The sequence below is a fragment of the Zalophus californianus genome, chromosome 3 (assembly GCF_009762305.2).
Source record: "Zalophus californianus isolate mZalCal1 chromosome 3, mZalCal1.pri.v2, whole genome shotgun sequence".
Classification (NCBI taxonomy): domain Eukaryota; kingdom Metazoa; phylum Chordata; class Mammalia; order Carnivora; family Otariidae; genus Zalophus; species Zalophus californianus.
The window spans coordinates 136161367-136176330 of record NC_045597.1 but is presented as its reverse complement, the minus strand read 5'-3'; the positions used below and the strand labels follow the sequence as shown (position 1 = coordinate 136176330).

General features: G+C 40.8%; 1 protein-coding gene across 16 annotated transcripts in view; it reads right to left on the bottom strand.

The window, feature by feature from the left end:
* The window catches only part of RAPGEF4 (Rap guanine nucleotide exchange factor 4), a 295155-nt gene that overhangs the window by 156784 nt on the left and 123407 nt on the right, over positions 1-14964 (bottom strand). Inside the window, exon 1 of one of the 16 annotated variants that reach the window (XM_027588688.2) lies at positions 11032-11108. The exons of 13 other annotated variants lie outside the window; for them this stretch is intronic. In XM_027588688.2, the coding sequence (XP_027444489.1) occupies positions 11032-11049 (18 nt within the window). In that variant the 5' untranslated portion in view covers positions 11050-11108. Of the gene's footprint in view, positions 1-11031; positions 11109-14964 lie in introns of those variants that run through there. 2 more of the 16 variants (XM_027588692.2, XM_027588694.2) reach the window with 2 other exon arrangements.

Sequence of the window (14964 nt, the reverse complement as noted above, 5' to 3'; positions counted from 1 at the left end):
TTGGTATCAGGGAAATCCAAATCAAAACCTCAATGAGATACCACCTCACACCCGTCAGAATGGCTAAAATTAACAAGTCAGGGAACGACAGATGTTGGCGGGGATGTGGAGAAAGGGGAACCCTCCTACACTGTTGGTGGGAATGCAAGCTGGTGCAACCCCTCTGGAAAACAGTATGGAGGTTCCTCAAACAGTTGAAATTAGAGCTACCGTTCGATCCAGCAATTGCACTACTGGGTATTTACCACAAAGATACAAATGTAGGGACCCGAAGGGGTACGTGTACCCCAATGTTTATAGCAGCAATGTCCACCATAGCCAAACTGTGGAAAGAGCCAAGATGCCCATCGACAGATGAATGGATAAAGAAGATGTGGTATATATACACAATGGAATATTATGCAGCCATCAAAAGGAATGAGATCTTGCCATTTGCAACGACGTGGATGGAACTGGAGGGTGTTATGCTGAGTGAAATAAGTCAATCAGAGAAAGACATGTATCACATGACCTCACTGATATGAGGAATTCTTAATCTCAGGAAAGAAACTGAGTGTTACTGGAGTAGTTGGGGGTGGGAGGGATGGGGTGGTTGGGTGATAGATATTGGGGAGGGTATGTGCTACGGTGAGTGCTGTGAATTGTGCAAGACTGTTGAATCACAGATCTGTACTTCTGAAACAAATAATGCAACATATTTTAAGAAAAAAGAAAAAGAAGAAGATAACAGGAGAGGAAGAAAAGGGGAGTATGTCAGAGGGGGAGACGAACCATGAGAGATGATGGACTCTGAAAAACAAACTGAGGGTTCTAGAGGGGAGGGGGGTAGGGGGATGGGTTAGCCTGGTGATGGGCATTGAGGAGGGCACGTTCTGCATGGAGCACTGGGTGTTATGAACAAACAATGAATCATGGAACACTGCACCAAAAACTAATGATGTAATATATGGTGATTAACATAACAATAAAAAAATTATAAAAAAAAAAAAAAAAAAAAAAAAAAAATAGCATTGAACTTATATGTTTGCATTTCTGTTGAGCAAAATTAAACCTAGTTCATCTGTTGAACAGATTACAATTAATTAAGCTAAAAAATAGCAGAAGAAAGCTACTATATAAAGTCTGTTATGTGGTCCTTAAATATTGTTCATTCTTGAAGAAAATTTGCAGAATAATCAATAAAAATATCAATCAATTGGCAAAAAAAAAAAAAAAAAAAAAAAAAAAAAAAAAAAAAAAAGAAGTAGAGAGATACAGAAGCTCAATGCCCAAGTGCAGAGGGACAGGCTACTGCCGCTGCAGATGAGTTAGGAAATAGGCCAAAGTATATGGAATTGGGCAACAATAGGGTTTGCTACAAAATTACTGTTCCGTTTCACTGGAGAGTAGATAAAGCAAGAAAAATACAAATGATTTTTCAAATTCCATAAAATTTCCTAAATAAATGTCCCCCTTCTTATCAAAAACTGAAGTCTAGGGCACCTGGATGGCTCAGTTGGTTAAGCAACTGCCTTCGGCTCAGGTCACGATCCTGGAGTCCCTTGATCGAGTCCCGCATTGGGCTCCCTGCTCGGCAGGGAGTCTGCTTCTCCCTCTGACCCTCCCCCCTCTCATGTGCTCTCTCTCTCATTCTCTCTCTCTCAAATTAATGAATAAAATCTTACAAACAAAACAAAATAAAACAAAACTGAAGTCTGCTAAGCTGAAGTATGTTGGCTATATATTTTACCTGATAAAATTAATGCCGTATCACAGGGACAATACTCAAAATACTTAACAAATGAAACAGCAAACGCACTGACCATTCCAAATGGAAGTTGACCTTAAAAACTCTTTCAGGGCCTATAAGGTATGGACCAGCTGAACATTGGCCCTGCCATATTTCGAAAAGTGCTTCTGGAGTATGGTAGCGATGGACCAGGAAAGGCTCAAATGCAAATGTAGACTTTTTATGTAAGGGGGAATGTTTTTGGATCTGCAGCTAGGTAAAGCTTGCTGCCTAGGGGCGCCTGGGTGGCTCAGTCGGTTAAGCATCTGCCTTCGGCTCAGGTCATGATCCCAGGGTCCTGGGATGGAGCCCTGCGTTGGGGAGTTGGGAGTCTGCTTCTCCCTCTCCTCCCTGGCTTGTGTTCTCTGTCTCTCTCTCTCTCAAATAAATAAAATCTTAAAAAAAAAAAAAGTGCTGCCTGACACAGTGGCATGAGGAAGACAGAGCGATCTTGGATGAGCTCGTTCAAGAAAAAGCATATCTCTGGGCAAACTCAGCATTGACATGACAAACATTAGTCCAAGACAGGAATGTAGGTTCCAATGCATGAACACCATATACTGAATGCAAACACAGGTTTGCTAACCAATCTACCTCCCCACTGCAAATGGGGAATACAAGTGCTAGTTATCCAAATTACAGTCCAAGGTCAACATGAGATTAAGGTCTTGTATCTGAAGGTAAAATATTCCAAACCATTTTCATGGCTTCCAACTTGGAGACACTGTTATCATAGTGGCCTCCCAGCAAGGAACGGCTTTATACATTTTAACAGCTCACTGCTGGCTCCCTGGTCCTGGGGTGGAGTTACATGGGTAGAGTAGAATTTAAACACTGTGATCACAGGTCACTGTTGTAACAAAATTGCTATGGTGGCAGTTTAGTTACTAGAAGATGCCTAATCGATGAAGACAAAAATTGGTCTGGGACCAGCTGTTGTCCCAACACCATGTGTCCAATTACTTCACTGACGATATATATCACTCCCCTTCTCTACTCAAAACTTACTCTTAGACATGGCTTGTTCTTTTCACTATCCTAAATACAAGTTAAGGAAGGACTGGATACCCCAGCCTTCTTCCACACCATATTTTGCATCTCATTTTACACTGCCTGAAGTTAGAGTTGGGTTGGGCTTTCTGTGGTCCTGAGAATCATGAGTGCATTGATTCTGTGGCTAAAGTCCTCCCTTAGACACTGCTAACTGGAGTAGGCTTCCAACCAAACCACCTTTTCCAAAGACATCTTCTAGGAGAGTAAGAACATCTTCTGGGTAAAAACTTTATCAGGTATTTACCCAGTAGACTTTTTCTTCATGACAGGCCCTATTTTCCTTCTTCTATCACATGTCTGACCAAGAGCTGATCTTTCTCTTAAAGAGTCTTCCTCCATCTCTGATTTGAATGTTTTTGACCTCTTAGCAGAAAGGATGTGGCCTTAAGGTCCTTGAAGCTGGGGTAGCTTCTTTTTTATACATATAAAACTCATTGCTTTTTTTTTAAGATTTTATTTATTTATTTGACAGAGAGAGAGACAGTAAGAGAGGGAACATAAGCAGGGGAAGTGGGAGAGGGAGAGAGAGGGAGAAGCAGGCATCCTGCTGAGCAGGGAGCCCAATGTGGGGCTCGATCCCAGGACCCCAGGATCACGACCTGAGCCGAAGGCAGATGCTTAACCAACTGAGCCACCCAGACACCCCAAAACTCACTGCTTTAAAACAAGCCTAGGCCTGATGTCTCACCATGTGCCTGGTCATCTGCTTCCCTGCCCCTCTCCAACCTTCCAAATCAGTGGACGATCAGAAGTTAAAATTTAATGATATAACATGGGTAAGTGCAATCATTCGACTTGAAGCAATTAAAAGTAGGAAAATGGCCCAATGCTCCAAGTAGCCAGCATTTCAGAATTCTTGGATCTAGCATATGTCTTCCTAACAACGGTGTTGCAGCTCACTTAAACTCTACTCAGCCTTACAATACAGATAGAACAGATATTATCCCCACATTCACTAACGAAGAAACTGAGTCTCTGAGCTGAAGTGACTCACACAGTTACAAATTGCAGGACCAAGATATAAGTGCAGACCTTGAGATTCTGAATTCCATATGCTTCCCTCACAGCACACAGACTCCCCCCTCCTCCTCCAGTGGCTTCTCATAGTATATTCTGAAATTCTTTGTGGTTTAAATTAAGCTTCCTTGTCTTTTGGATACATGAATTTTAGTCCTAAACCTCTCTTTAAATTTCCTGCACTCTATTAAACAACAGAGTAAAACAGGCCCTGAGTGGGGCCCATGAACTATATAATAAAGGCAAAAGTGGGTCCATACTGAAGGCAACCACAGGGTTAGCTAGCCCCAGAGGACACAGGACTGCAAAGAGGAATTCATTTTAGGTGGATACTCACAGAGGTTTAAAGAGATTAGGAAGTGAATATAGGAGAGAGAGAGAGGGAGAGAAAAGTGTCAGCAAAACAAATTCAAAATTGAGAAAGAGAACATTAGCTAAATAATCTCTAAGCATTTCATACTGTGCACACCAGGACAGGTTAGTCCAGAAATAAGCTTAATAAATTTAATTTGAGAAGTTAAATATAAATTTAGAAAAAATTATTAGATCTATTTAATTATCAACAGCTCCTGATTAAAATCCATAAACATGCCACATACGTATTTTAACACTTTCCCATCTGTATGTACAAAAGAGCTTACAGGCAAAATCTATTAGAAAAAGGGATTTCTCTTCCTCTTCTTGCCTACTGAACACCACAGGGTGGCATTTTCATTACACATTCCCCCACCCCTTCCTCTGTCATCCATCAGACAGGAGCTTCACAGTGGTTTTATTACATGTTTTAAAGGAAGGTACTTCATTTAAAGGCCACTGATGAATTTCTCTGATGAGGCATATATAGTATTCTCTCTCATTCCAGATCCATGGAAATACAATAAACAAAACTGCAAACATGGTGGAGTACCACTAACGCTAATAATACAATTTTAGCACTTTACAGTAACAAAGTATATGTTAACATAAGTGAAAGTGCTATCTCATTAAGCCCTACTGACAACTGAGAGTCAGTCTTAAAGAAATCAAGTAGCTGATCTAGGACTTGAACCCAGTAGCACAGGCTGCTTCTTTCTATTTAGGAAATGTGCTAAAAACTCTAGCCCAGTCCAAGGGCATTATGTTGAGTTCCAGTAAAAACTGTAGAACAAAAAACTGGGGAGCCTGGGTGGCTCAGTCAGTTAAGCATCCAACTCTGATTTTGGCTCAGGTCATGATCTGGGGTCATGAGATCAAGCCCTGTGTCAGGCTCCACGCTCAGCATGGAGTCTGCTTGAGATTTTCTCCCTCTCCTTCTGTCCCTCCCCCCACTCGCTCTCGCTCTAAAGTAAATAAATAAAATCTTTAAAAAACAACAACTGTAGAAGAGAAAATAGAACAAAAAGTTTCATGTATGGTAAGACTTCATCTCTCATAAATATATGGAATATTGATGGCAAATAGGAGATCACCAGTATGGAAACTGCAAAAATCACTCACTTTTATTCATTAGAGAGCTCATTGAGAGCCTCATCAAGTCACTCCTATTTTATATACAATTAAAACGTGCTTGGTTGTCTGATTCCCAAGAGGATAGCATGTTAGAAAAGAAAAATTCTAAAGGTGAGAGAAGATAGTAAAAGCAAGCCATTGAGAGTAGTCAGCTGACTATTCCGGAAGATCAGACAGAAGAATGCAAGATGCAGAGAAGCTGGAAAGCCTGTCAACCGTACACATGCCTACACGCTGGGGCAGTATTTCTGTGTCAGGTGCAGGACAATAATGATTGCTTATGATAATACTCCTGACTTAAAGATTAAGATATTCATTATATTGTTTCAGGAAAGAGAAGCCATTTTTAAAAGCTCTATCTCAAAATTAGTTCGATAAGAAACACTTTGGTGTTTAAAGGGGTATTCAGAAAACTTGACCAACTAGAATGACTCATATTTTAAAGGTTCTGGATAATAACAATTGCTAAGAATGAACAATGAATGAACTTGTCTGTGTGCCCTGCTGTTAGAGGTTTGCATTAATTGTCTCACTGAATCCTAACAACCAGACCAGGAGGTAGATAATTTTGGTATCTGCATTTTACGGATGAGGGAACTGAGGAAGAGGAACGTTAAGGAACTTGCTCAAGTCATCAGCCAGTAAACAGAGGTGCCGGGATTTGAACATCGGCTATTTGTTCCAAAGCCAAAACCCTGAACCAATTAGCTATCTGGATTTAACTGTACCAGTTTTTACCTGTTGTGTTCCTCTTTCCCTTCTATCCAACCACAGGAAAACCCCTGTTCTCAAAAGTTTATTTATAAATCAGTTGTTTGAAGTTCAGACCTTACGTCATTCATTCAATAGTCATTTCTTGAGCATCAACGGTCAGGCACTGTATTGGTGCTGGAGATACAGAGATGAACAAAACGCAACTCCCGCCCTGAATGAGCTAACAGAATAAAAGGGAGACTAACATATAAACAATTAATTACTGTAAAACCTGCATTTGTGGAAGGTAACCGTGGTGTCAAGGAAGATACAGTGCCATGCCTGGTGGTTAGTAGCCTAGAGAAGTGCTTTTTATAGAGCACACGATCTCATGGAAACTAAGAATAGCCCTGACCCCTGAGCCTCCCTAAGCTACCCTGAGCTCTAAGTCCACCAAAGCTCTGGAGGCAGCAGGGAAGGGATGTGGTCAGTAGGACCTGAGTAACATGTTATGTTTACACATCTTTAATGATGGACTCTCTGAGTCCAGTCAGCAAGTGGGCATGAGATTCCCCCACTCTCTTCAATCTGCAGGTAAGTGGTTGCCTTGGCCAGCTAGGTACAATTCTTGCCTCATCTGCAACCTAAGCAGGTATGTTTCCCAAAAAGTATGGAAAAAAACCTCTCCTGATTCATCATATAAATAGACCAACCACTACCAAAATAAAAAAAGAAAAACTTCCATTACGCCCACCTTTGGTTTCCTGAACAGTCTCCTTGGGAAGCAATTCAGTGTGTCCTTCCCAGAAAACTTGGTTGCAACTTTCCTATTTTTATATATGTTTAATGAATTTCACAAATAATACATTCTCATTGTAAAAAAGTTAAAGGACGGAAAGTCGCCATGTACCCCAGCTGTGGTTTTAGTCCTTCCCAGAAATGAACAAATTAGAAATAGGTGTCCTGCAGCTGGCACACACTGAATCCTTGTGGGTCCAACCTCACATGGACATGAGAATGTCTGGAGGGAAGGGAGAGATGAGAACGTGAATGGACACATCAGCAGCCATTCATCATCACTTTGCGGGAGAGCAGGACAAAGAGAAAAGAAAATGAGCGGGGAGACTGGGAAGGAGGGACCTAGACAAAAGGGATAGAGGAAAACAAGCCCCAGCGTCACCACCTCTCCATCTTGAGCTATGTGCTGCAGGCTCTCTAACTTTATGCTTTGTTTTTCACACAAGGTGGGTGCAGAATTAATTCATGGGAAGTGCAGATTCTAATGCAAAGAGCACCAACTTCAGTAATTTGTTCTAACAGATTCAAAGCCCAACTCCCACAGCCAATTTGTAATGCTGGCTAAGTCACAGAGGGGTCACAGACAAGGTTTCTTAGTCTATTTGCCTCTATTCTTAGGAATCATCTTAGAGTAAGAGAACAAAAAATAATGAGGATCTGTTCACATTGCAGGCTTTTAGTATGTTTGGAATCACACAGCACTATCTTTTCAATAGTTAGGAGATTCACTGCTCTCCCAAGACAGATGGTCCCTCATACCTAATGCTCTCCAGGGTCTTAAGAGCAGTTAAGGAAGAGCTTCAGACCAGCCCTTGGCTGGGTGTTTTCCAGGGTGCAGGCAGGAATGGCAGAAGAGAGGGGTCTTCACTCTGATAGGTCAGTCCCGAGTGTGCGAGGGGGTTGGGTCTAGTTGGTGCCACAGTCCTACAAGGTATAAAAAGAAGCTTGGAAGAAAAACGTTTGGCTGGAGTAGGGAGTGGCTTGTCTTCCAAGTCTTTAAACTCTCTTTTTTCCCTTCCTTCCTTCCTTCCTTCCTTCCTCCTCCCATCTTCTCTCTTCTCTTTCTTTCTTTCTTTCTTCCTTCCTTCCTTCCTTCCTTCCTTCCTTCCTTCCTTCCTTCCTTCCTTCCTTCCTTCCTTCCTTCCTTCCTTCCTTCCTTCCTTCCTTCCTTCCTTCCTTCCTTCCTTCCTTCCTTCCTTCCTTCCTTCCTTCCTTCCTTCTTTCTTTCTTTCTTTCTTTCTTTCTTTCAGATTTTGTTTATTTATTTGGTGCCTGGGTGGCTCAGTCAGTTAAAGCATCTGCATTTGGCTCAGGTCATGATCTTGGGATCCTGGGATCGATCCCCACATCAGGCTCCCTGCTTAGCCGGGACTCTGCTTCTCCCTCTGCCTCCCCACCCCCCTCAAGCTCTTTCTCTGTGTGTGTGAGGCAGAACAGCAGCGGGGAGGAGGAGAGGGAGAGGGAGAAGGAGAAGCAGACTCTCCACTGAGCAGGGAGCCTGACATGGGGCTCCATCCCAGCACCCTGGGATCATAACCTGAGCTGAATGCAGACGCTTAACCCACTGAGCCACCCAAGAGCCCCTAAACTCTTTTATTTAAACTCAGTGGCAGCAAGGAAATCTTTATTTAAATCACTGCTCTTGTATATATCTTTAGTTTGTGCTAAATGATTCTGTGTAATTGTTGGATTAGGAAAGAAAGGTAGCAGCTGAAGGGCCAAGAAGGAAAGACTTGGAGCTGCTCTGATATTTTCTAAAAATATGGTCCTAAGACTATGCGAAGGTTGTAATGAATGGAAGACGGTTGAGATGTCTTGGCTTCCAAAGTATTCTCTAATAAATTCTCTTCCATTTTAATTGTAATCTTAAATATGCATGTATGCATATACATAGTGGCATCCCTCTCAATCAAGGTTTCAGTAGGAAACATAAGAATATTTCAAGACAAGATGAAAATAGGATGAATCTTAGAAAAGATTCTTAGGAATCTCCTAATGCCTAGTCTTGAATATCAGCCATCCCTCTTCTGTCTGGCTGTATTGAGGATGCAATCATAGACACATTGTATTTACTGTGAAAAAAATCATTGGATTTTGTATTCAATGATTTACACTCTGTCCTCTAAAGTAGCATCTTCAATTAAAGAGCCCCATTACCTCCCCTGAGCTGGTGGTATATTATAACAATCAATTGCATTTGACTAATGCACCCAAGTAATGGGCATTCAATAAATGTGTTCCAGTCAGTCTGAACTGTTCATAGACAAAGAGAGCCTAAGTGAGACGGGGTTTGCAATGCCACTGCTGCTTGGGAAACTGGAAAGAAAAGCAAGTATTTGCTCGGCTTTTCATCGCCTTGGACAAGATTTCAAAAACATGATACCTAACTCATGGCAAAGGAAGGGCACATTTGGTGAAACAACAGCTTTTATATGCTTGTGCAGGACAGTATGATTGCAACAGAACCCCCAGAAGTATTAAGTCATATATCATAAAAATATACCACCAGGGCTTGGCAACTGGCAGTCCATCCAGTTGGCTTAGAAATTTCCTTAACCTAAAAGTTGTAAATTATAAAGACAGGTATAACAATGCTGCTAAGATTACTCATCAGAAGCCGGTCAGCCATATATTTTAAAAAAGAATGGTAAGTCTTGTACATGTATGCTTCTGAAGAGTTTTATTAATAGGGGTTAGAAGTACCAGTCAAAATCATTAGCAATTAACAAATGTATTTGGTAGAAACAATAAAGTTGAAACAATTTGATTATCTACACTTTAAAGAGAAATAGTTGACTCCAGGAGAGAAGGACAAAAATGTGGAAACTGAGATACAATTTAGAGACTAAATACAGGTATTTTAATTACCCGGTTTTCTTAGAAATCAAATTTTAGATTTATTCTATTTAGTTCTGTTGTCTTTCAATGTCACGTGCAAGGCTGGTGGTGTACCACGAGAAGGACCTGGCACCAGAAGGACCATCCTGAGCTCTGCTACTTCCCTGCTGTGTGGCTCAAACAGGTTGGTTAACTTCCTTAAGCCTCACTTTCTTTATTCATAAAGCCATAAATAGGACAGTAACCAACTGCCACCCAGCACTGCTGGGAGGATTAAACAACCATGGAAGAGTAAATGGGAAAGTGTGTGGAATATAGTAACTTCCTAATGAATGTTTTTTTGGATCCGAAGGACTTACCCTGGTTTTAATATATATTTGCCTTGGATGGTCATTCGCTTATCTCAACAAAGCTATCATCTCAAAATATTGTTGCAACTCCCCCTTTAGAATTTCCTTCGGTGCCAAAAGCAATTGGTTTCCTCCTTTTGTCAAAATGTATAATATCCCTTCAAATGAGGTCTAGGAAATGGGGTCCTTATTTCTCTTTTACAAGTGAAAGCCCAGGCACAGAAGGGTTAAGTGATTTACTCAAGGATATAAAATGGGTCAGAAGCTGAGATAAATCATCTAGATTTTGTGCCTTGCCCTCCACTACACTCCATCTAACCCTGAACTCTGCGAGGCATTTCTCCAAGTTCTTAAAAAGAAATTTCCAATGATTGCCACATTTCACTTGAGTCAGCTCTCTCACTGGTAGACAGCATGCCAATACTCATCAAAACAATCTGCCAAGAGCCTCGACACCTCAAAAATCAGGACAAATGGAAAGCAAGTGAATTCACAAGTTTCCCTTCTAAGCAACATTCCGAATCCATTCTGAAGTCACCCAAATAAGAAAAGTCTTATTCATGTCTCTCATCCCTGTAAATTAGCAGGGTTTCAGATATGACCACATAGTTTGATAATGATGGAGCCATATAGGGAGAAGTAACTGCCTCTTTTCTCCCCGCCCCCAAGAAAACATATACGACTTTCTGTGAATTAAAAGCAGTGGGCCACTGGCCAAGCCACATTTAAGTAAATTATCTGAACCCTGAGGTAAGCAAGTGGTGTTTATTTTCTAATAGACATACAAGTTTTGTACCAAATTTTTAAACTGACCTAATGGTGCTATGGCTCTTTTAAAAACATTTCAAAGGTTTGGATCAAAACCTAAATATTCCCAAGCTGCTCATCCAAATAGCATAATCCTTAGTATACAGTTAGATAGCTTTCCATAGGATTTTTATAAACTTAAATCTCAACTTATAGATAGGCTAAAATCATAAAGTCATTTTAGGAATAAGAAATAGGCATAAAGATAAATAACCTCACCTGGCTATATCCATGCATATAGAAGCAGATTGCTGGTGATATTCCTGGTCATTCTAAAATATTCCACGGCAACTGAAATGAGCCACTGCCATCTAGAATTAATTATATGGGTTTCAGAACTTTGTTACTGAAGTCACAGCCTCATCTTAGGGCTCATCTGCAAGGTTGTGGCCTCTCAAAAACAGGAATAGGAAAACAAATCCTGACATAAACCGATACAGACCACAGCTGCTTAAGGGGGATAAAAAGCTTAAAGATTGAGCTGGCATTTTTTTCTCTCTCCCATGAAGCTTTAAAGTCTCCACAAGTTTAATTGGACCCTCATTTCAAAAAGGACAAGCTGGACAGCTTCTCAAAACTGAGAATTGGCTTGGTAACATGTGTACAAGAAATATTAGATACAGATACATCAGCTACATACATTTGTAATACAGCGTAGTGTACAGGGTCATGATGTAAAATGCATTCCTACTACGGGTTGCCATTCTCCGGGATACCATAAAAAAAGGCTTAAAAAGCAGTGCAGCGGTTACTAATTGGGTAAGCTGTAGGCAAAAGCAGCAGAGATGGCATGGTGAGGCTAGGAAGGAAGGAAGTGGGAATAGGAAGGAGGAGGGGACTCTGGGCTTGTGCAGCATCCGCGGTACCAGAGCTGCTGGAATGGCTCCTAGTTTGAGCTGAACATTCCCTGGGAGTGAGGAGCTCACCTCTAGGGCATCCCCAGTGATTAAGCACCTATGATTTCCATTGCACTGTCACCATGAAGGGTGCCAGAAATGGTACCTGCAGCTCACAGGAAAAGACATTTTTATGCATTCTTTTCATATTTTACTTTGTCTGAGCTCAGGCGTCCAGACTTCAATTTAGACATTGGACACAATCCCTGCCCTCTAGATGTTTATATCAGACTGAACAGATAAACAAAGGAGTCCCCATTCAGTAACAGAAATATAATGATATTAGGCTGAATAGGTGAAATTGTCATTTTTGTAGGCCCAAGGTTGTTGAATATCTGGAATTTGGTATGGTTCAACTTAATAAAAATCACCAAATGCAGAGAGGGGCCAAATGGCCTAGCGATTGGGCTGACAACCCGAAGATTGAGTCAGGTTCTTTTGAATACACTCCCTAGCCCCATAAACTCTACACAGCAACATAAGTGAAGATATCCAGGTATCAGAAACCAATTTTCTGTGATTTTTGATACACAAAATCTTGCATTAACTCTATTCCAGATGTTGGACTTCCTTTATTTCCTCCCACTTTCCTCAAAATATATAGGTATAGAATTACCCATAGGGAAAGAACTTTTAACAAAAAGATTTTTAATATTTTCATTGGAAAGGCTCAAAATAGTACATATTAGTTGTTTGCTTTTTAACTTGTTGCTATTTAACAAAAAGATTTTTGAATATTTTCATTGGAAAGGCTCAAAATAGTACATATTGGTTGTTTGCTTTTTAACTTGTTGCTACTTAACAAAGACACAATACATAAGAATTTATCAAGGCCTCGGGCTTTGTTTTTGCGTTTTTCCATAGTAAACTTTCTATTTGCATAGAATCTAAAGTTTTTGAAGAGTTTTCTCGTGTTATCTTATTTGCCCCCTAAAAATCCCATGAGGTGAGGATTAGTATTCATGTTTTACAGAAAAGGAAATGAATCATTCTAGAGATTCATTTAGAGGAGAAGAAAGCCAGTTTTGTTTTGTAACCCCACCTTTGGCATCTGATTTAGATTTTAGTTAGCTTCAGATTCTGTACCACAAACACTTTCTAAGCACCTACAAGATGTCAGGCCCTTGACTGGGGTGTTTTTCTTTGTGTTACTTTTCATCTTTTGGCAAACACTTTGCAGGAAGTCAAGCCTTTCTAGAGTGTGCAAAAACTTAGGAGTCATGGCATTCAGTTGGGTCAAAAGTAGATGCCTCTGCTTCTAGAAAAAATTATCTTAAGAGCTCTACTTCTTCATGTAGGTTACTTTCAGCTCTTTCAAGTGTTGTTCATATTAAAGACTGAGTTGTGAAGATGAGACCTGGGTTGTGTCACTTAAATGTCCTTGTATAGCCTCAAGTTGAAGAGGCATTCCTGGGATTTTATAAACAAAGGACCCCAAGCCTCATGTGACTTAGACAAAGAAAATTTTCCTTTTCCGCATGAGCTATGGACAATAAAAAGTGAGGTTACTGAGCTCTTGTGCTAATAAAAGTGCCTTTTGAAGAGGCTTTCTTGGGTGAACATTTTACCATCATCATAAATCTTCTTGCTCACTGCTCTAAAGACTGTGCCTAGAATAATGCCCAGTACAGAATAGGAGTCAGTGCATGAGTGGAAACAAGCACACGAATAACCAAAAGGGACATGGGGTGAAGTGTCAATCCCTCTAAGCCAGCTCCTCCAAGACTGAGGAACATCTCAGAGAACAAATATTCTATAACTTCTCCCTGCAAGAAATTAGTTGGCTAAAACTATTAGCTGGGGACTGCAGTGTTTGTTATGTCTCAAAAGTGACAAAAGAAATAAAAAATCTTAGTTTGATGCTGTGAACTCTAGTTGATCAGGGGCAGTGTAAGGTCGCCTCTGTCTTATTCCAACTTAGGACCAGCTCTCAACTGTTGTATGGAGTTGCCAGGATGGTTCTCCAGCCACCTGCCCTCCGATTTCTGAACAAACATCAGAAACTCCCATGGAAGATCAGTTAGTTCTCACGGCAAAATGACATACGTGAAGGAGTACAGCATTGTTCAGGTCTCTGGAGGAAGTACCATCCTTACCAGAGGCCTAGGATGGCCTGAATACCACAGAACTCATTCTGCAACCTGCTAAATTTTGCTGGAAACAGTAAGTGGTGGAGATGAGTTGCCTGTCTTTGTAGCTCTGTGTGCAGAGTGAGCTGAGGATGCCGAAAGACCTGCCCTGACACTAGTATTTTCAGAAGACCACATCCACGGACCTCTCCTTCTGCAGTGCTCCAAATGTGACCTCATAGAAACTTATATCTGTTCCAACACTGAATTTTAGAATTTAGTTTATTTCATTTATGTATTTTTTAAGAGTTCGAAGCCCTTCCTACATTCTCTTTTTAGGTTAGAAAAAACTATAGAACTCTCAGTTCTAAGTTATGGTGAAGCTTAGTTATGGTGAAGCTGAACTGTAATTCTGTCCTCTAAATTAACAGGGAGGGTCAGCTTCAGACAAATAGCTGCCTGCAATGTCTGGATCTCTGTGCGAGAGGCATACCTTTAAAGAAGGTGTGAGCACAATGATCCGGAGAGAATTATACACATGGCTCTTCCCCCCCTCCCCCAAGTTTCCTCTGCTCTGCCTGCAACCCTACATTTTTCCTTCTGTTGTTTGTTTTGTTTTGTATTTTTAAAGATTTATTTATTTATTTATTTTAGAGAGAGATGGGGTGGGGGGGTTAGGCAGAGGGAGAGAATCATTAAGCAGACTCCCCGCTGAGCGCAGAGCTCGATGTGGGGCTCCATAGGGGGCTCGATCTCACCACCCATGAGATCACGACCTGATCTGAAACCAAGAGCTGGAGGCTTAACAGACTGAGTCACCCAGGCGCCCCTCTACATCTCTCTTTTTAAAACTTAGAATGAAAAAGTAGAGATGGTCTGTGTTATGTAAGAGCATGTTATTATGCAGTCTGCTCTAATTCCACAAAATGAAATACAGGGCTCATATTTTCCAGAAGCACTGGGATGTCAAAACAAATTTAGAGTTCTGTGAGGATTGCAAATGAACCTTGAAGCAAAGGTCTTTCTTTCAGTTAAGCATTATCATTAAGGATATGAGTTGTGTGAATAATATTGATCAAAAACCATTTAATTCATGCTTTTATTATTTCAGATATTGATTACTGGGATGCCCGTTTTGTTAGGTGGTCCAATAATCTGTTCATCTGATTCCAATCTGTTCAAATTGC